The 26,987-nt window shown below is 29.7% G+C and overlaps 3 protein-coding genes across 4 annotated transcripts in view; 2 read left to right on the top strand and 1 right to left on the bottom strand.

Annotated features, from left to right (window-relative positions):
* Positions 1-314: 314 nt before the first annotated feature.
* Positions 315-26,987, top strand: part of LOC111691053 (ESF1 homolog) — a 124,507-nt gene continuing 97,834 nt past the window's right edge. Inside the window, exons 1-2 of one of the 2 annotated variants that reach the window (XR_006940183.1) lie at positions 315-1,339; positions 1,399-2,969. Coding sequence is in view for 1 of the 2 variants with exons in the window: in XM_023453675.2 (XP_023309443.2) it covers positions 452-1,339; positions 1,399-2,952 (2,442 nt within the window). In the remaining variant the exon portion in view is untranslated. Of the gene's footprint in view, positions 1,340-1,398; positions 3,108-26,987 lie in introns of those variants that run through there. The other variant, XM_023453675.2, reaches the window with a different exon arrangement.
* LOC111691068 (plancitoxin-1) lies at positions 3,450-5,035 on the top strand. Its single transcript, XM_023453692.2, has 2 exons — positions 3,450-3,904; positions 3,966-5,035. The coding sequence occupies exons 1-2, from the start codon at positions 3,780-3,782 to the stop codon at positions 4,951-4,953; spliced, it is 1,113 nt and encodes a 370-aa protein (XP_023309460.2). The 5' UTR covers positions 3,450-3,779; the 3' UTR covers positions 4,954-5,035.
* The window catches only part of LOC111691054 (disheveled-associated activator of morphogenesis 1), a 50,459-nt gene continuing 28,692 nt past the window's right edge, over positions 5,221-26,987 (bottom strand). The window contains exons 2-11 of the mRNA XM_023453676.2: positions 12,233-12,820; positions 8,901-9,449; positions 8,416-8,835; positions 8,172-8,349; positions 7,434-8,105; positions 7,164-7,369; positions 6,943-7,088; positions 6,717-6,878; positions 6,476-6,639; positions 5,221-6,415 (exon numbers count right to left, since the gene is read on the bottom strand). Of these exons, the coding sequence (XP_023309444.2) occupies positions 5,559-6,415; positions 6,476-6,639; positions 6,717-6,878; positions 6,943-7,088; positions 7,164-7,369; positions 7,434-8,105; positions 8,172-8,349; positions 8,416-8,835; positions 8,901-9,449; positions 12,233-12,820 (3,942 nt within the window). The 3' untranslated portion in view covers positions 5,221-5,558. The remainder of the gene's footprint in view (positions 6,416-6,475; positions 6,640-6,716; positions 6,879-6,942; positions 7,089-7,163; positions 7,370-7,433; positions 8,106-8,171; positions 8,350-8,415; positions 8,836-8,900; positions 9,450-12,232; positions 12,821-26,987) is intronic.

Genomic DNA, 26,987 nt, shown 5'->3' on the forward strand with positions numbered 1-26,987 from the left:
ATTTTACATCCCTGATTTACAAAAACATGTCAAATTAATATAACAGCTGATGTAAACAAATAATTCATAGACCAGTCGCCAGTAATTTAAACGTTAATGCTGATAGTATATTTTTAGGATTGGGTTAAATTACAAATAACTGCAAATTTTGTTAATATCTTTTTTTAAAATTTTAAAAATTTAAATCGTTTTTTGTAATTTAAACAATTTATTTAATCCGCCTAACAGCCTGTTGTAAACTGCCAATGTTTTAAAATGTAACGCCGTTACAATATTTTGTTCGACGCCGGTATCTTTCTTTTCACCAGTTGTATTTTTTTTATCCCCAAACGCGCACGTGTGTTAGAATATTGTTTTATTTTCCACAAATTTCTTAATTGTTTAAACAAAAAATTGTGCAAATTTATTGAATTATTAGTTATTAATAAAGTGTAAATAATTTCCAAACAAAATGGCTAAAGATAAAGTGTTAAAAAAAGAAAAACAAATAGCTGAAAATAAAGCTTCTAAAAAGGCGCCAGAAAATGGAGTCTCGAAACCAACTACAAATAGTGGCATTTGGCAAGATGAACGTTTTCAACATTTGGTGTCCGATCCGCGCTTTAAAAGTCTACCCAAGCAGCAAAGAAAAGTAAAAATTGATAAACGCTTCCAGGGCATGTTTACAAATGATAAATTCAAAGTGAAATACACAGTGGACAAGTATGGCAGACGTGTTAACAAATCAAATGCGGAGGATTTGAAAAAGTACTATGAATTGGATTCTAGTGCGGAGGAAAGTGATGAAGAGGCAGAAAAACTAGAAAAAGAAATTGAGGAAGAAAACTCACAGGCCGACTCTTCGGATGAAGAGGAGGAGCTGGCCGAAAGGGAAAAGGAAGAAAAGGCCATTACACAGAAGGATAGTGATGCAGATGAAAACGATGCGCTGGAAAGTGATGGCGAGGATGTGCCTAAAACGTTGCGTGAACGTTTATTAGATCCCAATATCGATTATGCCAGAGGTGAGGGTCGCTTAGTAACAGATTCCTCCTCGGATGATGAATCCTCAGAAGATGAGGACCCCGAAATGTATATAGATCATGTTTGGGGTGAATTGGCCAATGACGCTGAAAGCACTGAAGAGTCTACTAGACGTTTGGCGGTCTGCAACATGGATTGGGATCGTGTGAGAGCAGTGGATTTAATGGTGTTATTTAGTTCCTTTTTGCCACCGGGTGGCTCGGTATTAAGTGTGAAAATTTATCCCTCAGAATTTGGCAAAGAACGTTTGAAGGAGGAAGAGTTGCATGGCCCACCTGAATTGGTGGGTTTGTCTAAGGAAGCCAACAAGCAACAGGTAAGTTTTTGGGGATTATTTTGTATTGACTTAAGGTAAAATAAGCAATCTATTTACAGAAGGGATACTCTAGTAAAAAAGCCGAAGATGATTCCTCCGACGTTGATTCTGAGGAAGAAGATGAATTGGTTCAGGAACAGGACAGTGACGCTGGCGAGGGAGATGATTATCACATGGAAAAACTAAGACAATATCAACTTAATCGTTTACGTTACTATTATGCTGTAGTGGAATGTGATTCTATAGAAACGGCCGATAAGATCTATCAAGAATGTGATGGCATAGAATATGAAAGTTCAGCTACTAAAGTTGATCTTAGATATATACCCGATGATACCAGTTTCGATGATGATGAGCCCTCAGATGTTTGCAATGAATTGCCAGATGCCAATAGCTATCAACCCAGACAGTTTACCACTACAGCTTTGCAACAGGCCAAAGTAGATTTAACTTGGGATGAGACTGCGGTAGATAGAAAAGAATTGGGCGACAAATTATCTGCTGGCAAATTAGATGGTATAAGTGATAAGGATTTAAGAAAAATAGTGGCTTATAGCAGTGAAGAAGAACAGGATGAGGAAAACAGTGAAGAGGAAGAACAAGAAAGTGAAAATGAAAAAGAAATTAAAGACGATAGTAACAAATCCCAAGAAAATAAGGAAGACAAAAAAACGAAAGAAAAGCCCAAGAAAAAAACCAATAAGAAAGAAGAAGTGATAAACAAATACAAGGCCCTGTTGGCGGAAATTAATGAAAAGGAAGAAAAAGAAAAACAGAAAAAGAAATATGAAATGGAATTCTCTTGGGAAGTAAATAATGACAAAACAAATCCTTTCAAAGATGATGAAGCAGCAGAAGAAGAAACTAAAAAAGCGCAACAAAATCTAACGCCCATTGAAAAAGTGTTACAGAAACGTAATGAAAAGAATAAAAAACGTAAAGAGGAAAGAAGGAAAAAGAAATTACAATCTACTGGCCAAGATTCAGAATCTGAACTCGATTCCATACCCGATAATATTGATATGGATGATCCCTATTTTGCAGAAGAATTTGCCAATGGAGATTTCATAGATCCCAAAACTAAACGTAAAGAAAAACAGAAAAAGCAACAGCAACTAAAGGCTGAGCAGGAGCAAGAAGATGAAAAACAGGCCAAAGAATTGGAATTACTATTAGATGACAATAACGAAGAGGATGGCAAACAACATTTCAGTTTAGATAAAATCTTAAAAAGTGAACAAGATACTAAATCCAAAAAGAAACGCAGAAAACAGCTAAAGAAATCTAAAACAGCCATCGAAGAGTCACAAAAACCTGTAGAAGACAATTTCCAATTGAACTTAGACGATCAACGTTTTAAGGCTGTTTTCACCTCTCATGAATTTAATATTGATCCCACCGATTCACACTTTAAAAAAACTAAAGCCATGGAACAATTAATACACGAAAAACTTAAAAGAAGACATGGTGATGAAAAAACTGAAACGCAAACACAAAATGATAACGAATCCGTTGAAAGTGCAAGTAAAAAACCTAAAAAACATACTGAAACTAATATGTTAGTAAAGAGTCTTAAACGCAAGATACAAATGAAACAACAACAAGGCAAATAATCGAAAGCTGTTATTTGGTGAGTTTGTTTCTTTTTTTCATTTCTTTTTTTGTTTAAACAAAATGTAGTTGTAGTGATTTTTTTTTAAGTTATTCCAAAATAAATATTTTGTTATTTCGTAATTTGTAATGGATATTACAAAAAAGAATATGAAAATTTTACGTATAACTAAAATCTTTGCTAAAAGTAACAACATTTTAAATACTGCATATATCATAGAAAAACTTAAGTGAACAAATTTAGAAGACGATTTCTAAAGAATTTTTTTTGGTTTGTTTTAGAACAAACATTTTTCATAAAATAATACTGGAAACATTTTTTTTAAAATTTGTTAAAAAAATTTTGGGTGGTCATTTTTGAAGTTTTTTTTTGGGAAAATTTTGTTCAAAAATTGATTTCTTTGAAATTGATTTTATTTGAAAAAAAAAAAAAAAAAAATAGTTTCGAGTGACTTTTTAGTGAGTGATAAGTGAAAATTTTGTTTGACAAAAATATAATGTAAAAAATCAAATTTTATACAAAGAAATCTCTTTTTATTCTCAATAAACCCCGCAACCTATTTTAAAAATAAATAAAAACAAAGATCGCAACTCTAGACCACTATGAATCATTTTAGGGGTTATTTCTGTTTGTTGTATGTTTATTGTTTGCCTGTTGATCATAAAACTGAAATTCAAACCCTTGTTCTAGTTTACACAGTCATTACATTTTGAGTGTGTGTGTATAAGAGTTTTCTCTTATAATCCTCTTACAACATGCTTTGTTTTAGTTCTAAACTCAGTTTGTGTTGTAGAGTATGCAAAGAAACATCATTTTGGACGCTAAGAAATGTTTTCAAAACTACTAGAAAAATTCTTGGTGATTATTATATTTTCTACTATCTTCTTGACCTTGATTACTAGTAATGAAATTAAGGTTTCCTGCAAAAATGAAAAAGGCGAAAATGTAGATTGGTGAGCATTAAAAGAACTCTTGAATTAAAAACAAATTGTATTTACTGAAGCACTATTTTAGGTTTTATCTCTACAAACTTCCTGCTCATTATTCAACTGATAAAACTGTGGATTATGATAAAACTGGTTTGCGTTATATGTTTATAACTAATGCATCTTATGAGCAATGGACTTTATCCAGTAATAGAATAAATGAAACTTCTTCTATAACAGCTTTAACCTTAGAACCTTTGGTAGCAAATCCTTTAGTTTTATTGCTGGCTTATAATGATGAATATCCCAATGGTCAAGTTATTTTCGATGGTGGCCATACTAAAGGAGTAATAGCAACTGATGGCAACACTGGCATTTGGTTAATACACTCGGTACCTAAATTTCCCTCTTTACCCAAATATGAGTATCCCTCATCTGGCTCTCATTATGGCCAAAGTTTTCTTTGTGTTACTTTTAATGCTACCGAAATGGAAAAAATAGGTGAACAATTACTATTCAATGAACCGAATATTTATTATGAACGTATACCTGTTGTATTAAGTGAAAAATTTCCTCATTTGGAACAAGCCATACGAAAAGAATGGATTTCTATGGAACCTTTTAACAATATACTCGATTTGAAGTCTTTACAAGGTACAATCTTCAAGTCATTTGCCAAAACTTCTAAATATAATAAAGAACTATATGAAGATTTTGTGGCTCCCACTTTGGATACAAATCTTTTGGTGGAAACTTGGCGCAATGGCAAGGGTAACTTTAATTCAAATTGCTCTCTCAATGATAATGTCTATAATATACAAGCTATAGAATTTAACAATCTCAACATACAATTTAATACTACCCAAGATCACTCCAAATGGGCAGTGTCACAAAGTGTAGGTTTAAAATTCTGGCGCTGGCGTTTACCCTCCACCTCCAACTGGATTTGTGTGGGTGATATAAATCGCCAACAACATCAGCTGTTAAGAGGAGGTGGTGTCTTGTGTCAGCAGCAGAAAAAAGTAGCCAAACTTTATAGGAAACTGGTGGAACGCTATGAATCCTGTTCGAAATAAATCTCTTTTTTAGTTTAGTATATAGGGGTTTTCATTTTTATTAATTTATAAAGTAAATTCTAATAATTCATATGCTTAACTTTACATATACAATTTGTTTGTTTTTTTTCACTTTTAATTATAAATATTTATCTGCTGTTAGTCTTTTTCTTATTTTTTTCTACATAAACTTTTTCTCAAACAAAAACAGCAAAATTCAAAACATTTTCTTTAATATTTTTTTTGTCTTCTTTAAATATAATAAAAAACTAATTTAATAAATTGTTTTAATACAAAAGTTTTTTGTGGGGTTTCTTTTTCATTAAGTGTTAAATACATACAATATATATTTTTAAATAATTTTGGTTTAATGCTTTCATTTGTTATATAAAAAAAGAACATTTTCTCTTTATCGGAGTTACTTAAATAGAATTTTCATTTTAAAAATATATAATAATTACTATAATATAATTTAGGGGGGGTTTTTTTACAATCGCTGTGTTATTTAACAATTAATATATTAAACAAAACCTTGAAAAAACAAAATCAATAAATACATAGATGGCAAACATCATTTCTTAACTTCGTAATATTAACGAGAGATTCTCTTAAGAGTTATTTTTAATCTATTGTCGTCTTACGGTACGTTCTCTACTTTCTTCGCGGTGTAGACCATGTCGGGGAGGAGAAGTACTGCCATTACTTAGTCTAGTTTTGCGGGATCTTTTAAATTTGGCCATATCCTCACCAAAAACATCACCCGTTCTTAAGGCTGAAATTAAATCATCAAATTCGCCTTTGTTGTCTCCTTTGGCAGGACTGCCGGGGCCATTGGATGATTTCAAACCCAAATTACGTGCCACTGAGGACATTAGACCCTCCTTGCTTTTGCGCTCTATTGTGCGTTTCTTTAATTCGGCCTCCTGCTTGGCCCGTTTCTCTTCCTCTTCTTGGCGTTTTCTCAAATTCTCATTATCTTGTTTGGCTTCGGCAAATGTAGTTAGGAAGGTATCGAATATACCAAAGAATTCATCGGGCTGTAAAACGGCACCATCTTCACCAAACAATCTAACAGCACGATCAAATCTTGTTTTCATATCTTGGAATTTATCTTCCAATTCCGCAAATCGCACAGAAGCTTGAGCATGGAACTCACGCATAACGGGTAAGAAACGATCTCCTTGTTGAGCTGGACCCGAAGAACGATGGAATTCAATTTCACGAGCTACATCGGCCAAACCGGTGCGTAACATTTGTATATCTTTGTCCATTTCACCCAAAGACACCTTAGAGGCTTCTCTCACATGGGGTATATCTTCTTCGAGTTTAAGTAAATCTTTGAATTTCTTATCTATGACTTGAACTAAGAAATGTAAGAGGGTAGTGCCCTTGGCGGCACTTGATTTAGTATCACCCAAACGATTCAAAGAAGCCAAACGGAAGCCAGAAGCATTGCCACGTGCTCCTCGGTTCATGTAGTTTCCTGTGAAAAAAAAAACAATTTATTAACTACTAATCTTTATCGTTTGGTTTTTGTGCTTACCTAAAGCTAATACCAGTTCCAGTAATTTCCTCAAACGTCTGGATCGTGCTACTTCTCTAGAGGCTTCCATTACACTGGTTATGCGTGGTATTAAATCATTAACTGTGATCATGAAACGTTTCTTGTAATGTAAACTCTTTAATCTTTGTTCGTAATGGGGAATCCTGCAGAAAACAAATGCAAACACATTACAAAAATCGTACTTTCAAACTTTTTCAGTTTTCCACAATGATAAACTTACTTTGATATTTCGTATAAGAAACGATCGGCTCTAGCCAAAGATTCTATATCCTCACTATGCTCATCTAGCAAAGCTCTTTCTTCGGCTGAAGGTGTAAATTTCAACAATTGCTCTACCATATCCAAAGCTAATTGTTCATTTGAATCCATAGATAATATGGCTCTAAAGCAAAAACAAAATAAAATAATATTCTTTTTTTAAAACAAGATCAGGGTTTTTAACTTACTTGGAGATTTCTTCATCTGACATTTTCAATTTACTCAATAGAATTGTACAATTCTGAGCACGTCTACCATCAATAACCGATAATACTTTATTGCGTGGCTTGCTGCCCATCATGCGCAGATCCTCTATAGAACCATCTGTGACTTGCTAAAGTTGGGAAGAAAAAAATTGAATTATCTTATTAAAAGTTTCTTCCTCTAAAAATAGCTAATGATCACTTACTGCTACACCATTCTTTTGGTAGGCTGAGAATAGCTTATCTATAGACTCCAACTCAATATTGTTATACCATTTGGATTCGTCTAACTCACTCCAAACAGTACCTTGAACTTTGGCATCAGGAAGTTTGGACCAATTGAAACTCTTCAAAGGATTTGTAGGCTGTGGCACATTTTTCTTGGCTACTTCGGGTTTAGGAGCTGGTGGGGCTTTATTATGGACATACATTTTTAAATTATAATTTTCAAGAGATTGTTATTAAAGAAAACTTACCCATAGCTTGAGTCATAGTGGGTGGTGGAGGTGGTCCTGGACAAGGTGGCGGTGGTGGTGCAGCCATCATTGGTGGTGGAGGAGGTGGTATTATTTTCATGGGTGGCGGTGGTGGTGGAGGCGAAACTGCTCCATTACAACCCGTCAGACCGGCCACCTTTTGGTCATCGGGTATACTACCCTCGGTGACTAATCTTTCTAAACGTGCTCGTTCCTGCTGTTCGGTCATTAGTTTATGTTGTAAATCTTCCAATTTCATTTCGGCAGTTTGTGCTCTTTGCACGGCTTGTGAATGATTGGCTGATTCTTTCTCTAAACGTTCACGCATGCGCGCTAGACTTGTCTCTAAATCTTCTTTCTCTTGCATGCGCAAATCAAGTTCTTGTTCTTTTTTGGCTAAACGTGATTGTATATCGAAATTTTCTTTCTCCAATTCATCGGCTCGCTTGCGAGCCTGGGTAAGCTCTTCTTCTTTGACTAAAAGATGTACTAATTTGGAAACATTAATTTCCAAAGGTGCTACATCGGGATCGTGTACAGGGGAAATAGCGGTTTTCTCCTTATTAGGATCGTCGGTATCAATATCACTGCGAGGTCTACCCTCGGTTTGTAAAACGATTTGTTGGACCACACGATCGAATAGCAACCAATGTTGGGTACAGTGGCCAGTGTCTAAAGAAAAAATTAAAAATTAAATATCTTTTCAAACTGAAAGTTAAAAAAAAAGATTTAACTTACATGGCAGTAATAACATGTGTTGGAATAGTGACAACATATGAGGATAGGCTGGTGAATGACTCAGTTTACGTCTTAATAACTCAAACATGGCGCTGGCACTCTTTGTATCCACATGCTCATGATCAAATTTACGTGCCAATTCTTTTTCATCCTCGGCTCTTACCATTTCAAAGAAGTCCTAATGAATACATGTACAAAAACAATTAGCAATAGTAATTTCTCAAATTTAAATAATTTAACTTACCAAATGCCGATCTAAAGTCTCATTTTCATGCTTCCTCAACTTGTCAATAATGGGTTGTATGCCCATCATTAGAAATTCATAACGCAAATGTAGCCTAAACTCCAGATTCTCTTGTCCGGGACCATAATTTAACACAGCATTAATAAAAGACATAATGGCGGTCTTTAGATTAACATCATCTCTATAGGCTCCTGTAGAGCGATCCAAATCATTAATAATGCTTTGGAATCTAGTTCTTTCGGCCGCAAATTCTTGAAAATTTAACATGGCCTGCAGTACTTTACGATGACCACCCGGCACCAAACAAACTGCACCCAAGATTTCCAAAGCAGCAACTTTAGTTTTAATATTATCGGCCGCCAAAGAGCGGGCAATAGTATCAATCGAGGTGGGATGAGCCAATACATGAGCTCGTCCAGTCTAAAAGTAATTTAATTCAAAAATTATTTGACAAATTTCCATAGATTTTTTTTAAAACAACTTACCGAATTATTCATTAAAGCTTTAATGCAACCTATAAGACTAGTATGGAATGGACTATTCGCTACGCGTATATCCATTTTCTGCAATAGATTTAGCAGAGCCGGTAAACCCTCAAATTCCACAAATCTCAAGACAAAACTGTGAGTCGAAGTTCTCAAAGCGGTTTTCAAAGCATCTAGAAAATGTGTATGACTTTCGATGCGTGCATTGTATTCATGACAGGGAGAATCTTCGGGACTGACTGAAATATGTGCGGCCAATTCCTTAAGACGTTCCACATAATGTTCTGCCGTGGGAGGTTGTGTTATATTGCTAGCTGGACCACCATCTATGGTATCCATGGGAGATTTACGTGAGCAATAGATTTGCCATTTCTTCTGGGGTGGTAAACTTAACATAGCCTCCTTATTGGGAGCTGTTAAATCTAATTCTTCCACTAGTTCAGCAAACTTTGTATCCAATTCATCTACCGAGGGCATGGGTTGTGTTGGTGTAAGAGTCTGTAGTGTGAAAGCTCCTTCAACCACACAAATTTCAGGTGGTTCGTCATCCTGTAATAAAAAAAATTAATAATTATAATAATGATTTCATTTTGTTTTGCAATATTATATATAAACATATGTATATGAGTATCATTTTAAAAATTAATTCACTGTTAATAGTGCATAACCAATTAATTATTTGTAAAAATGTAGATAGACCACAACTAACAGAATATTATAAAAACTCCCATTAATAAACGACTTAAAGTGATTGTAAAAAACAAAGTTTTTTTTTTGTTATAATAACTTCAAAGAGGTTGTTGATTTGTTTGGCGTTTTTTGTTTTTCGTTACATTTTTGCACCTAGTGCTTAGTGCCAAGTAAGGTTTTTCTTTTGTTTTTCCTTAACAAATGAATGTGTTTTACTTAATGCAGCAATATAATCGATAAGTTACCAAAGGCTATAAATACAAAAACTTTGAAAGTCTTAAATTGTCTGAACAATATAGTTTATCTAACTATAAATATGTTTATAATATGAATTTCTAATACAACCCATTTTGTTGTTGATGGTTTTGAACATGATAATATATAAAACGAACAACAGTTGTTTTGCCTATAAACATGTTATACAATTAACCCTTTATGGAAATCTGGTGATGTTTAAGAGAAATCATCGTATAACTTTGAAAGAAAGATCTAGGATCAACTGTTTCTCTAGTTAGTTAGTTTGAAAGGAGGATGATATACACCTAGTGCTCCTAGGTACTCCTTAACCAGTGCCTCATTTGGGAATCGAACCCAGAACCTCCTGTCTACTAGACTAAAACACTAACCTTTCAGTTTCTGTACATTTTTTCTTCAATCTATTGAGAAACTTATCGTCACCATTCTGATATTTGTCATCAAACAACTTTTTCGCAATTTCCAAAAACCCATCAGTCATAAACGTTCTTCTTTAGGTTTTAACTTCATTTAGTTTTCTAGAAACTTTAGACTTTCACATTTTACATATTGAAGACCAGTGATTAAATTTTTATCTCCTATAGTTCACAATGCTCCAAGTAGAGTTCCAGCTAAGGGTACATAACCCATTCTTACCTAACTCTTATTATTTTTGATTCCTCTATATCCTAAAAGGATCATAGAGGCACAACTAACTCTGTAATATTCGTTGCAGCGTTGATATTTTAAAACTTGGCAAACAACTTTAAATGTTCACAAGTGATTAATCAATATATTACATGAGCTACATTTTAGTCTCTATTAGGAAAATCTACTTAAAATCAAATTAAAATATTTTTACCAAAAATGTTTTGTTTGTACAATTTGTTTAAAATGCTAAAGATATCTTTGAAGAATGTTAAAAAATTGTTATATTTTTAAAAGGTTTTCACAATATAATTTAAATTATGAGTTTTTCTTTAAATTATTAGATTAGCAGTTTTAACTGCTGTCAACTTCATGATAATATTTATTTTGCTAAATTTTTTATTATAAATTAATTTATATTAAAACTTTAAATGTCATCAGCATCTCCTTAGCCTTGTTAGTTAGAGCTGCTCTGGCGTCATATATCTTTAAATCATAACAGCTAAAAAAACTTATTAAAAATAGACAGTCATCTTAAATGAAATTATAATCATGTTTGTCAAATCATACTAGCAGAGCTGGACAAATTGAATTTTGAACAATTAAAGTTTTAATAATTTCAAATGTAGCAAAAGTTGGTGTAATTAGCGAAATGATCTGCCTATCTAAATCATATAGACTAGAGAGTAATCTGCCGAGTTTTGAAACCTTTGCTTATCTTAAAATAAAAAGTAATCGTTTCTATATAATCTGTTTGGTATTGATCGTACTGAACACCCCATAGTAATGTCTATCGCAATATTGTCTTATTTCAAAAGCTTCTTCGCTTTGGACCTACCTATCTCTGATTGTAAACACCCCTTAGAAAAGACTCAATTGTGGTTTAAGTTTCCAGATTGTTGATAACTTATGTTCATATCTTTCATTAACTTCGGGATCGTAGTTCTCAATCATTGCCTAAGTTTCCTAAAGTTACAGTTCTGCTGTCGTGAATAGTTTTATCTTGTGGAAATCGTTATTGTGATCTGTGAGGAAATTAGTTTTATCGTTAGAGGTCAGTACATTCGGCACCCCAAAAATCAAAAGTATTAATCCAAATTGATTGATTAAGAACCTTTCCGTATCAGAGAAACGTACCCTAACATTTAAAAGTTTTCTTCTAAATTATCTGAGCCACACTCTTTATTCACTCGGATCTTTCGATTTCTGGGAAAACCTTTCAGAAGAACATGTATTTTGATTTCTGTGGTATGCTATTTGGTCCTTAGTTCCGATCACATAATTGAGGCAAAGACATTATGTTTTTAACGTTCTTTATCTTAAATACATCGATAATGTCCGATTCTTATTGATCGCTACTTCATGAGTATTTTAATAATAACTCGTGAGTTGAACTTCATTTGGAAAGAATGTTTATTTAAAGTTGTTGGAAATCAAGGAATAACGTCGAATGTAGTGGGCTTTGGAACTTTTAGTTGTTAGACTTATTGGGATGATAAGCTTAAACTTGTTAATGATTGGATTCGTTGCAGAGTTGTATAAACTTTATAAAAAACTTTACTTTGTTCTGCCTTGTCATCTCTATTATATTTTAAAGTTAATGCCAAGGTTAAGAATGTTGTCTACTAAAAAACTTATAATTAATTACATTATAAGGTTCCTAAGTGATGACTGCAACAATAATTAAACAACTAGACAACTATAATTGAAAAAAGCTAAACTGCTTAACTTTACACTTGTTATTACTTAATAAAACTCACCTGAAAACAACCACACCAACCACGTCTACCCCTAAACGCTGGCATTTTCTTTTGCTGCTGATGTCTATAGAACTTTTGTAAGGGTGTCTCACGTATCTGGTCGTTTTTACCGTTAGACGAATCTTTACCACCACTTAACTGATAGCCAAATGTATAACCTAAAATATTATTGGCATAAAAGGAATTTGAAACGTCACCACCATCTTTTGGTTGCAACGATGCTGGATCGTTAGGATCGTTGGCGCCGTTATTATGCTGTTGCCAATAGCGTTGTAAACTGTGTAGACAATTAAGTTCCGGTAGACGAGCTTTTAATTGACTAAAATCAAAACGCTGGTGAAAGGATGTAGATGAAGTATCGCTGGTAGCACTATTATGGTGAGAGTGATGATGATGATGTGTATCGTTGTTGTTGTTATTTTTATTGGTTATATGGTTTATCTGTTGCTGTTGTAATTGTTGCGTCTGCTGTTGCAAACTAGTCGATTTCTGTAGTGTACTATCTGGTGTGGTCTGCAGCGAATCGTTATTGGCACTCAAAGTATCAGGTTCATTAGTACAGCTGCTGATAGGACACGACTGTAAAGTCTGTAAAGATTAAAATAAAGTATTGATTTAATTATAAACTTATTAATTAATTTAGGTTAAATTTTGTAATCCTTTTTTTTTTGGTTTAATACTGCTAAATTGTTTAGTTTTCTTTTTTTAAATTTAAGAAACACATGTTAATTTTGTTTTTGTTATTTTTTTACCCCAAAACAAAAATTTTTTTTGAAAGGTGTTGTTTGTAGTTTTTGCTGCTAAATTTATTTTTATTTTTTTTGTTGCTTAATAAGATTGAGTTTATTAGATATAGAGTTGCATATAGTAAGCAATGTGTTGCAGTTAACTTGGTTTTTTTTGGACGCGTGCTTTAAGGCAATTAACCCCTTGTTTTTAACTGGAAACACATAAAAACACTCATTTACCAATTGTATTTTTAATGGTTAAAAAGTAATGTGATTAAATTTGGTTTAAAACAAAAATTTCTTTGATAAACTTTAGAAAATTATAAAATATTTCCTTTTTCAAAAATTTAAATTCCTAATTTTTCTAAATTAAAAAAAAAATTGCACAAAACTTTGCATGTTTCAAAACTTTTAATAAATAGTTTTCATCATTTAAAAAATATTTTATCAGTTTTGCTTGGTTAAATCGTTAATTTACTCAAAACTTATGTTTATTTAATTAAACAAATTTAATACATAACATATTGCTACTTAATTAAACCATAAATTGGCAACTCTTTAAGTTTAAACAAAAGAAAAAAATCCAAAGCATACATTGCATGTTATTGGATTATTATTAAATACAATAAAATGCTAATGAAGCAAAATTGTAAATAATAAAAAAACAAATTTTGTCATAAAAAATATTTATTAAAAGCGAACAAAAAAACCAAACACCATTATTTTCAAAAGGAAAATTCATATTTCCAAAAAAAAAAATCCAGCAATAAAAAATTACAAAAAAACACAACTAATTTGTTAACTAATCATTTAAATGATTTTGATTGTCATCTGAATAATGTAAAAATAACATGCGTTGAAAATCATTGCCTGATGTGTACAATTAAACTTACATATACAAATTTTTATTATTATTTATTATGGTGGCATCTGTTAATGTTGCAACTTTTGCCAACCATCATCATTATCACCATCATCATTATGATGTTTTTCTTATTTTTATTAAAAAGAAAAAATTGTTCATATATTCAAAAGTTACTTTCACTAAAAACAAAAATCGACATTATAAACTTGAGCATAAAGTTAATGAATTTTCCTTTAACTAACAATTGAACAACATATGGTGGTCAAGTCTGTTTGGACAAAGTGTTTATTTTCCTGCATTCGAAACAATAAAAAACAAACATGAATATTAATTGTTGTACAACTAACTAACTGACACATAAATAATTAATGTTTTAGGAAGGAAAAGGGAAGTATTTAGTGAGACTGGTTATCCATTTAATGAAAGGAAACAAATTTCTTATCTATTCGTCCTTTAAATGTAATCCTTCGATTACAAAACAAAACACATTGTTTAATGCCACGATCAGTCAATATTTGCTGAGAAATAATCCGTTTCTCACTCAGACGAAGTCTTAAAGTAATTAAATATCTGATCTGTGAAAGGATCATAGGCAAAACACGTCGAACATTGGAACGATCACTCAATATTTGCTGAGGAATAATCTGTTTCTCACTTAGACGATGTCGTAAACTAATTGAATATATGATCCGTGAAAAGATCTGAGGCAAAACACCTCGAATATTGCCACGATCACTCAATATTTGCTAAGAAATGCTCCGCTTATCACAAAGACGATATTGTAAACAAATTGAATATTTAATCTGACTTTCACTTAGTTGTAAGTCAGACGTATGCAATTGTCGGGAGAACAATCCGAAATCCAAAAGAAAAAGTAAGAGATAATGTGGTGATATTTTTCAATTGCTAATCAATGATTTTTGGATAAACTATTCTCATTGAACTCTCTCCTTTGCGAACCTTTTAGTTTCCCCAGAATACCTTCTTCACTTAGACAAAATCTTAATTTCTGTGAGAATCGCTTGACAATAGAAATAAGTGCAATCGGATTACATTGGGGACATGGTTTTGCTCACGAAAATAAGAGAAAGAGATGTGATTTTCTACTTCTTCTTTAATGTCAATATCTCGATAATGTTTGAATAATATATCCTCATTGAACTCTCTCCTTTGCGAACCATTCAGTTTCCCCAGAATACCTTCTTCACTCAGTTAAACTTGTCGAATAAACGTCAGCTATATAAATCGGAGCCCAAAGGTGAACATTTCAAATGTAGTTTAAATTTTCTCCATTAATTTTTGCTTAGTCCAAAATTTATCGTCTCTTTAACAATATCTTGATCATTTGCTTAGTTGTCTATATTATAAAATAACATATTGATAAAAATTGAGGTCAAACTTGAAACCTAAAGCCCACAAACTTTCAGCAACAATCGACTGACTGCCTACTTTTAATTTCAAAACAAACAAATGTAAAATGTAAATTTGAATGCATTAACAATTGATTTTGACCTAAACGTTGCCAACCTTAGTTTGCATATACGTACGTATAAAAACCGCTACCAACCTGTTTGTTCTAAATACTTATTTCTAAATTTGATTTGTACATAGTTGCAGTTTGCCTTAAATGTTGTTTGATGGCCGGTTTGATATGATGGCATCCAACACCCTAGGGTTGGTTATTTGCCTACAATAAATGTTGTTTTTTGTTTATATGATGGTGGTATTGTTTTGTTGTTTTTTTTTTTGGCTTTTCAAATGTCGTGCTAACAATTAATTTCGCAAAAAATAACATAAAATTTAGCTTCCGTTTGTTGGTTTTAAAACATAAACTACAACATAATATTTAAGACGTTTCAATAGATTTTGTTTTCTTTACTAAAACTATAAAGGTTGTAAACATGATTCCATTGAAATGAAAACAAAACAAAAAAACTTTCGGTTTCTATTTATTTTGTAATTTAAGGTGTTTTTTCGGCTTGTTGTTATTGTTGCTGGTAGTTTAAATCAAATAAAATAAATTTTCAACTTAAAAAAAAACTGATGGTTTTGATTTCGTTTAGTTGTTGTTTAAGATTTGTTGTAAAGCTACTGTTGCTGGTGTTTTGCAGCAAATTGTTGAGATGGTGGCAAAGATGTTTTTGCTTTGATTAGATTTTAAATTTGTAGTATTTTATTTATTTGTTATTTTTGGAAAACACATGCCATTTTAATTATTTATTATTGTGGTTTTTAGAGTGAAGGTTTTAATTTTGTTTTAAATTCCAATTTATAAAACTAATTTCAAAAAAATTTGCGCTGAAATTGAAAGTTGTTTCTATGGTTGTAAAGTTGAAACTTAAATAAAGTAAACTTCTGATCTTGATGATCAGAAGTTTTTTAGAGCTTTTAAAAGTCTTTCTGATTTTCTTTTAATAATATGAGCTTTTAAATTTTATTGTGTTTTTAAAAATTGCAACTTTGTTCTAAATTTGTTTCTAAATTCTTCATAAATTCTTCATTTTTATATTTTCTATATTTTTCTTTTCTAAAGAACTTCTTTTATAAATTTTCTGAAAGCTTTTTTGTAAAAGCAATAGGTTTTAAAAGTTTTTTTTTACTTTATAAAGACTGTACTTTTTAATGCTGCTGCTAACTTATTTTACAATTTTTTAATGCTTTTTAATCTCTTTACTAATTTGTAAATGCTTTTTTAACTTTTCAAAAGCTCTTTGAAAATGTTTAAAGCTTTTTCACAAATTTACTTTTTACAATAACTAAACTATTCCAACTCTATATATTTATTCAAATTATATACAACCTTTTGAAAGCTTTTCAAATTTTTTAACGCTTTTAAATTGTTTAAAGTTTTTAAGACTTTAGTTTTCTAAAGCAAGAGCTTTTAAAGTTTTTTATTTTTTATAACAAAATTTTATCTTCACTTTTATGAGGCCTTAAGTTATTAATAATTAACACTTTGCCTCTATTTATCAAGAAACCCCTTTATACCCATATATGCACACATACCGGAATCTGGAATTTACTATCTATTCACCTTCACATATTTATGTTTCTGTCAATAATTTTGATTAACACCTTTCGTTTTATAAACCTACTCCCTCTTCCATAAAGGTGAACAACATTAATAGTAATCCCCCGAAGAAAAATATTTATTGTAAAAATAAATCAATAATTAACCGCATTTTTAACAAAGCAATTAATATCTGGTGACATTTATTAGGTGTCTAGTAATAAAACAATAAGAAATTTGCATAAAAAAACAAATTGTAACGTTTAAAACAATATAATTTAAATTTTGTTATTTTTTTTTTGTAGCTAAGCCAACATGTAAACTTTACAGTTTGTAAAGATATTTAAACAAAGAAAAACCAGTTGTTTTAAAAGTTTTATTGTAAATTTTTGTATAATAATCATTTAGTTTTTTTCCAAAAAAAAAGAAATCTCTTTAAAAAACAATAAATTGACAATTATATTTATTAAACGGTTATTAATTAAAGTGGTAACTAAATTATTTAGGAGTGTCTTGTCAGACATTAAAATGAAACCTAAAGATAAATTACAAACTAAATTTGAAACAACAATTTTTTGACTTTGAAAGATTGAACATTTTTTTATAAATGATTGTATTTGTAAAGCAAAAGTATTGAAAATAACTTGAAAAAAGTACTCTAAACTTAATGCTGGTGGTTGCTTCTCTTCAAAGCAACTCTGTTCAGATTTACATCCTTGCCTTTGCGTTAACAGCGTTGTGTTTGTGTTGGAATTGTTAAATTTAGGGTTGGCTGTATATTAAAGGTTTTTATTTATATTTTAAAAATATTTCTTTTTTAAGAAAAGACCAAGAATTTTTAATTTAATACATTAAATGGTCATTAAAATCTTATTTAACTTTTAGGAGTGCCTGTCATTAGATTAAAAACTAAGATTATATAAGCAAGAATGTTAACTTTTTCAAATATATAACAAAATCTTGACATCACAAACTGTGGAAAAAAGTTTAAAATAAAGATTAAAAAGATATACATTTTGCAACAAAATTGTAGACTTTTTAAACTTTTAATTTCGATGCGGGGCTGCTTAACGTTGCTGTGTTTATTTACATAGCAAGTTTCGACGTTGCAGCATTCTACTTCTGCTAAACTTGGTTATTAACTTAAAGCAACTCTGCGCCGCAGCATTTCTTTGCTGCTTAATATAACAGTGCGATTGTTTACTTTGCTTTTTTCGCTCTAAAAGAGATGTATTTCTATAGTAAAAGAAACTGTGTTTGTTAACATAGCAAGTTTAGACGTCGCATCATTTCACTGCTGCTATGTTTTGCTACTAACTTAAAGCAACTCTGTGTTTGTTTACATAGCAAGTTTTGACGACGCAGCATTTTGCTGCTGCTTAATACAACACTGCGATTGTTTACTTTGCTCTTTTCGCTCTAAAAGGGTTGTATTTCTATAGTAAAAGAAACTGTGTTTGTTAACATAGGAAGTTTAGACGTCGCAGCATTCCACTGCTGCTAAAAATTGCTACTAACTTAAAGCAACTCTGTGTTTATTTACTTAGCAAGTTTTGACGCCGCAGCAATTTGCAGCTGCTTAGTACAACACTGGGTTTGTTTACTTCGCTCTTCTGACCCTAAAAGGAGTATATTTACATAATGATACTCAGTTTAAGAGATAAATAGTAAAAATTTTAAATTTTTGCTAACAATTGCTTTATTGAACGATTTTAAAACTTTTGAAATATTTTCTAAAATTGCTGTTCATGACCTCTAGTTCAATATTTTGGCAAATTGTTTTTTAAATTGCTTTCATTATAAAGAAATCCTTTAAACATTTTTCCATAAACAACACTTTTACTCTTGCAAAAGAAAAAAACATAACCATTTTTACCTGGTGATCATAAGTAGCAATATCAAAAATAGCAAAAACTTTATAATACATGAAGTCATTATCGATTAAGGTGCTTAAAAGCACTGTTTGTCACTCAGCTAGAGTCGATCAACTAGTTAGCCAGCCATCTTACTCACCATAACTCATCATAATGATCTTTAGCTTAAAAAAACATGATTTTGATGGTGAGCACCACATGTTTAATTCACGAAACACATTGAATGAAACATTTTGAAATACATAAATCACTTGAAGTGGGTAAAGATGAGCTTAAACTTAATATTGATTGAAAAACAAGTTGAAGAATAGCAAAAACGAAAACTTATTTGCAGTTGGCAACATGTTGCAAATAATTACAACGTTTTAAAATCATTATTTTGATCATAAAATAAATGTTAACATGTTACTTTTAAAATACTGCTTACTACTGCAGACTAGATAGATGGATATTTAAAGAAATTTACTAGACAACATGATATTTTGAGCGTTTTTTTCACTTAATGAAAATTTTAGGAAAAAGGAAAATTTTGATGGAATGTGTGAGGTTTTCTGTTTTAAAAGGGGTTTAATTTTGTTTAAGACGAGTTTTATTAAACTTAAGTTTAACTAAATACCTAAAGTTTAAAGATTTTTTATAGTTAATTGTAAAATATTAGTTAATCTAAGATTTCTATTAAAAGTTTAGTTAAACTAAGATATCTATTAAAAGTTTAGTCAAACTAAGATCTGAGAACATAGATTTAGTTATCTGTCTGTCTGTCTGTCTGTCTATCTATCTATCTATCTATCTATCTATCTATCTATCTATCTATCTATCTATCTATCTATCTATCTATCTATCTATCTATCTATCTATCTATCTATCTATCTATCTATCTATCTATCTATCTATCTATCTATCTATCTATCTATCTATCTATCTATCTATCTATCTATCTATCTATCTATCTATCTATCTATCTATCTATCTATCTATCTATCTATCTATCTATCTATCTATCTATCTATCTATCTATCTATCTATCTATCTACATCTATCTATCTATCTCTCTATCTGATTTCGTCCCATCTGTCAACTTTGAACTTAAGCTTAAGTTGAACCTAACAACCTAAAGTTAAACCCCCTATTTTAAAACTAACCCTTTAAACTTAATAAGCGCCCAGCTGAAAGTTGTTGAAAAAGAAATCAACAAGAAAAGGAAAAGTGTTTTGCCACCGTTATTTACACCTTTACTACTAACATCTTTAACTAAAGAAGAAACAAAAAAAAAAACACTAAAAGAAAATCATGTTGCAGTTTTTCTACAAATTTTCCTTTGGCATGCAGTTTAACTAGTTTTGCTTGTAACATAAATTTTTCCAATTTTTTTTACAAATTCACGGTTGATTGTTTTTTATAGTTTTTTTTTCCATACTCCATTTCCATTTTGTATTTTTTTTTAAGGGCATAATAGATAGATGGATAGATAGATGTTATAAAAACGCTAAAGTTCAATCATATATCAATAGTTTTTTTCTACACAGCTTGAGAAAAAGTTGCGGTTTAATGTGGAAATTCATGTTAAACATAAAAATTTGTTAGATAGTTGGCAAGTAGTTGTTGTAAATGTCTTTTTAGCTGTTAGTTGTCTGGGGTTTTTAGTGTTAGATTTAAGCTGAGCTACTGCATTTTGTAAAGTATTTTGGAGGCTTGGCTTTTTTTGGTTTTTTAGTCATGCTCGTATATATATTTATTTAAATTTGAACAATGTTTGTGATATTTTAGCAGCTATTTTAGTTTATTTAACTAAATATGTTATTATTTATTTAAAAAATTCTAAAATTTTAGTTTTTAGGTCAGAGAAAAAAAAAAAAAAAAAATTAATGTATTAATTTTATAACAAAAACTATTTGCCTATATTTTATCTTAATTTCTTTTGTTACTATTTTATTTCCCTTTTTCTGCTTTTTTTTTTGTATTAAATAAATTTAAATTTCATTTATAATGCTTCTTTTGTGACTTATATATATTATTTTACTTGTCACACATTTACATAATCCATTGACAATATATATTTTTACATTGATGTTTTATAATGTTATTATTACTTTAACACCTTGTGGTATTTTTAAACGTAATACGAGATGTTATTGTGGTAAAAATAACTATTTTAAAATAAACTTAAAACATTTCCTCAAAATTATAAAAAAAACTAATAAAAAAAGTCATTAAACATATGAGATTTGTTGGGCGCCAGAGATTTTGATCTAAAATTTGGTTCTGTTTTTCTTTTATAATATGTCACAACAGGCAATGACACATTTTGTCAAATGTCGTAATGACAGCATTTAAATAAAAAACAATAGAAATTTATAGACTTCTAGAACTAATAGAGAGTTAAAAGTGAGGTTAATAGTATTTTTCACGTTGTCACTTATTTTGTCAAATGTCACAATTGCAGCATTTAATTAAAAGCAATATAAACTTATAGATTTCCAAAACTAAAAGAATAGGAAGACTATTGTCTTCTCATTTAACTCTATTTTTATACAAAAATCACTTATAGGGATTCAACGTCCCGTTGTCACATATTTAGTCAAATGTCAGCATTACAAGTCATACATTGTCAGCTTTACAAATCATGCTAACAACTTACTAAGACATTACCTAATGATTCATTGTCAAGTTTTTGATTAAAAATAACAAATATTTTTGTACTTTAGAAATAATTACACTCGTGAGCGATTAAGATATATCAAACTGTGCAGAAGAACCTCTCCCCTATTATATAAGAACCTATTTTTTTTAATTTTTCCTCAAATTCCTATGCCCTCCTTATAGGTTTAAATTTCCTTAGTTTTAAAACCCCACAATATACTAGCTCTGCTATCATTTATTACATATCGAAAAAAAATATTGCAATAACAACAATTAAAATAACAGTATTTTGTTAATATTAAGGTATAAAGCGACCAAAAAGCTTCAAACTCAGCAAAAAAAGTGCTAAAATATGTGTTGAAGCAAAAAAAATACCAAATACAACAAAGTAAAATCGTAATACGTGACATTAACACTTGATTCGTTGCATAAATTAACACTGCATTTTTTTCTTGCAATATTTTTATTTAGCGATTAATTTCTGTTTAAAGTTACAATTCCAATACAGAAAATACATGAACTGCAAAAAGTAAACCAGTAGTTTCAGGAGAAGTCGGGGTATAACTCCCTGTAAAATAAATAATTACTGCTCTTAAGTAAGCTATTTAAACTTATTTCATGTTTGTAGAAAAATTTTATGTCTTAACATATGTCAAGAAAATTTTCATGTCAGACTCTCTGACATAGGATATTCTAAATAGAAAAAGTTCGATCAGAATGTCTGACATATAACTGAACTAGAAAATTTTTATGTCAGGTGATCTGTCACATTTTTTGTTTGAAAGATTTTCTTGTCAGGAAGCCTGACATATTTTGTGGTAAAAAATATTCATGTCAGAAACCTGACACATTTTCTGTTTAGGAAATTTTAATGTCTATCACTCTGTCACATATTCTGTTTATAAAATGTTCATGTCAGACTGCCTGCCACATTTTTTTGGTCTAGGAAATGTTAATGTTTTGCCAGGATATTTTCTGTTTAAAAAAATTATCATGTCAGGGTGTCTGACATATTTTCTCTTTTGAAAATATTCATATCAGATACCTGGCCAATTTTTCGTTTAAAAAATTATTCTGTCAAGCAGCCTGTTATATTTTCTGTCTGAAATTTAAATGATTGTTACTCTGTCACATATTCTGTTTATAAAATGATCGTATAAGACTGTCAGATATATTTTATGTTTAGTAAATGTTTATGTTGTACTGCCTGTGACATTTTTTGTCTAACAAAAATTCATTGCAGACATTTTCTCTATAGAAATATCAGACTATCAGACCTATTTGCATGACAGCCATATACTTTATTTTGAAAAGAGTTCGTGGATGAGTTTTGTTATCCAAAACTGTTGGGTCTAACATTCATAAAACCCGCATCAAAACAATGCTATTGACAATGCGGTTAGTTTCTACAACAATAGTCTGCACTACCTGCATTTAGTATTTAGCAAAGTATTTGATTTTTTTAAGTTTAAGAAAATGTTTTCGATTGTTTGTTTTTTGGTCTTATAGATTTTTTAATATGGCCAATGTTTGTATAAATTTATAAATAAAAAAAGCAAACAACTAGCTCGTGTAGTTTTAATAGTAAGATTAAACTATTCTCTTCTATTAACAGTTTCTATAAGTTTGTTATAGTTGGTGTCAGTGTCTTTTAGTTTGTTTGCTTTCCTGTCGATTTTCTTTTAGTTTTTTTATTTCAAGATTTTTATAGAGGATAAAATCGTGTTTGGCCTAAAGGTTTTATTTCTATTTTTGCATTTTTTTCTTACTTATTTGGCTAGAATTTGTTTGTTTTTAGTTTTTTATGGTAATAGAAACCGTTAGTTGTTCTCTTAGACAAAACCACAACATAAAAAAATTGTTAAATAATTTGATAATTTATAGTTTTTTTCGATTTACTACATACACGACATGTAGAAATAAGAGAGATAAATTGTACAACTACATTTTTATTTTGGTCTGTAGATAGTGAAGGAAATTTGTTAAAATGTTGCAAAGAAAAAAATATTGCAAAATAATAACAAATATGGAAAGGTTTTTTTTTGTTAAATAAAGTAAATAATCAATTCATGACAGATCTGTAAGATATTTTTTATGTTAGATTTGTGTGACATATTTTTCATATAAAGGTTTACGTCATATTCTAACTAGATAAATGTTCATGTCCGCCTCTCTGACCAATTTTCTGTAAGACAGGCTGTCATATCAGACTATATGACATATTTTATATATAGAACATTTTCGTATCAGATCTGTGTGATATATCTTGAATCTTAATATATTCTATCTGACATGTTTTCTGTTTATAAAATTTTCATGGTAAAACGTTAGACATTTCATTTCATATTTATCCTTGTGGGATTTTCTATCACATTTTATGTCATATTCTTACTAGAAAAAAATCGATCTGACATGTTTTCTGTCTGGAAAATTTTCATGGTAAATCGTCTGACATTCTAAATAAGTTTGATGTCAGATCATCTAATCCTCTTGGAATTTTTTATCGCATTTTTTGTCATATTCTTACTAGAAAAATACTCATGCCCGCCACGCTGACATAATTTCTATAAGACAGCCGGTTTAGTGTATTCTCATGTCAGATCATGTGACATATTTTATATTTAGAAAATGTTTGTGTCAGATTTGTGTGATGTTTTTCTGTCTGGAAAATATTCATGGTAAAACGTCTGACATATTTTCATTCTATATAAGTTTGATGTCAGATCATCTGATATTTATTCTTGTATGATAATCTATTACATTTTATATCTGAAATAAATTATGTTCCGAAAATGTTCATGTTAGACTATTTGAGGTAATTTTCTTATAATGAATGAAATTTTAATATTTACATTTAAAAAATACAATTTTCATATAACGAATAAAATTTTCATTTAATGAATGAAATTTTTATTTAAAAAATAAGATTTACAAATGAATGGTACTTTTATATAACGAATGAAATTTTTTTCAAGAATGAAATTTTCATATAATGAATAAGAATTTCGTATAATAAATAAACTTTTCGTATAATGAATGACATTTTTATATAACAAATGCAGTTTTCATATAATGAATGAAGTTCTCATATATTGAATAAAATTTTCATTCAATGAATGAAATTTTCATATAATGAATGAAAACTACATATAATGAATGTCACATTCATATAACGAATGAAATTTTCCTATAATAATGAACAAGAATTTCATATAATCAATTTTTTTATAAAATTAATGAAATTTTCATATAATTAATGAAATTTACATATAATGAATATTTATATAAGGAATAAAATTTTCATATATTAAAAAAGAATAAGACAACAAAAAGTGCCTTTAAAAAATGTTTCTACTTTTTTAAAAAATAAATTTAATTTAATAAAAAAATCTTGACAAAAATATTTAATTTTTGCAATATTTTTTTTTTGCTTTGGAAATTTCTATCTTTAATACATAATAAATAAATTAACATTAAACATTTGTGGCACATGTTGAATACTACTTCTAATACACCCACTTTAACCACATTATTAATTCTTTAACTTCAGCTCTCTTTAACTACTTCTTTTTTGTTTTCTTTATAATACTTGACGTGTTTAGAATTTTTTTTAACAATTTCAACTAATTGCTAAAGCTTGTTGCATTATTTGCATACATATATTATTGACTTCTTATATTTTTTTATTAAAATTCAATGTCTGCTGGTTTTAAAAATTGTTAAAAACACTCGCATGTTTGTACTTCATACTTTGAAGGCCATATACAATTAAATTGCAAGTAAAAACCTCTAAACAACGATAAACATATTTATGGAATAAATTTTTCAAAATGCGTTGTCTTCAAAAAAAAAAAAATGTGTGTTAAAGTTAGAACTAGTTTTAATTTATGACTGGTTTGTTTTACTACTGACCCACAACAACAAAATATTAAAAAATTTCTTTAGATACATTGCATCACTGCTGTAGAAAATGATATTTGTTAAGTTACGTACGTGTTTGTTATTAAAAGTGTTAATTACACACGCTTCTAGATTGAGATTAATGTTTAGTAAAGCCGCTAAAGATTGATATAATTATAACGGATTTTTAACTGTTTTTCGTATAACAAACAAAGAAGTTTGAAGAGGTTTAAAGTTAATGATCAAGGCTGATCTTTAAATGATTGATCTTTTACTTACAATTATTTGTTTTATTTTTATAAAATTTTTTAATATTTCTTAACATTCTTGGGAAATTTTTGTTTTCTTTTATTATTGAAGTTTCATTTAATTTGCTTAAAGACCTTTTCAGAATCCATTAGTTCCGGTTAGTTTTATATGATCTTTATCTCTCTCTTTTTCTCTATATAATTTGTTTCAATGATCATTAAATTTAACCCATTAACCCATTTTTATCAATTTCTTGTAATAATTCTATTAGAATACTAGACAAAAGCGTAAAACATTATTAACATTCATTTATAACAAATTGAAATGTCTTAGATAAATGGTTGCTTAATGGATTGATGATCACTAGTGAATGAATAAGTTTCCCCTGGTTTTTTAAAAAAATCTACAAATAACAATAAATAAATGCCTCATTACATATTAACATTAAAATACTAAGAATTCTAACAACAATAATTTCTAAATCATTGAGAAAAAAAAAAAGAAACGTTAGTTGCCAACATTTTCCTTCTCATTTAAAATCTATTGAGTGGGAATGTTTCTCTATGAAAACCATAAAAAAAATTGGAAAAATGTCTAGAACATGATTTTTTTTTCCACTACAAAAGAAATTAAGATAAAGTCATATTTGACATCAATAGCAAATTGTTAAATGCAAGTATCTAGTTATATGCTTTCATACTTCTTGTGTGAGCATGCGTTTCTAAAGAAAAATCATTTAAATGTTTAACTTACAACTGTTTTTTTTTTCTTTCATTTATCTAACTAATAGTCTTGAACATTTATAAGTTTTTATGATACTTTATGAACACTTTAGTAGTCAGCCAGCCAGTCAGCCTTTTTTCATATTCAAAATAAGGTCAATATAAACTAGACAACTTGGCTGTAATTCTGAGTCCAATATACATACACTTTGTTTAATGCCTTTAGTCATGTTTATGAGCATAGGAAAATTAATCAATTATATTATTTATAAAGCTTTTTGTAAATCAAGATCTTTTTCTTATTGTTTTCTGATTAATTGTTTTAACATAAATTTTTAAATGGAGAATATAATAGAACATGCTTAATCATTTTGTTTCTATTTTCAGTTTCTATTTTAAAATTTCTTAAATAAATACCATGAAATTCTTAAAGGAAATTTTTAACTAAAGCGAAATATTTTGGTAACAATTGTTAAAATATATGGCCAGGCATGAAAATTATGTACACAAAAAATTCATGTCAGATAGTGAACTAGAACTGAAGTAGAATTGATGTAGAACTAAAGTAGAACCGAAGTAGAACTGAACTAGAACTGAACTAGATCTAAACTAGAACTGAACTAAACTAGAACTGAACTAAACTAGAACTGAACTAGAACAACTAGAACTGAACTAGAACTGAACTGGAACTGAACTGGAACTGAACTAGAACTGAACTAGAACTAGAACTGAACTAGAACTGAACTAGAACTGAACTAGAACTGAAC

The sequence above is a fragment of the Lucilia cuprina genome, chromosome 3 (assembly GCF_022045245.1).
Source record: "Lucilia cuprina isolate Lc7/37 chromosome 3, ASM2204524v1, whole genome shotgun sequence".
NCBI classification, from domain to species: domain Eukaryota; kingdom Metazoa; phylum Arthropoda; class Insecta; order Diptera; family Calliphoridae; genus Lucilia; species Lucilia cuprina.

Coding starts and splice junctions, on each gene's coding strand:
- LOC111691068 (XM_023453692.2), top strand. CDS start 3,780: ATGTTTTCAAAACTACTAGAAAAATTCTTGGTGATTATTATATTTTCT. Junction 3,905..3,965: donor AAAGGCGAAAATGTAGATTG/GTGAGCATTAAA, acceptor GCACTATTTTAG/GTTTTATCTCTACAAACTTC.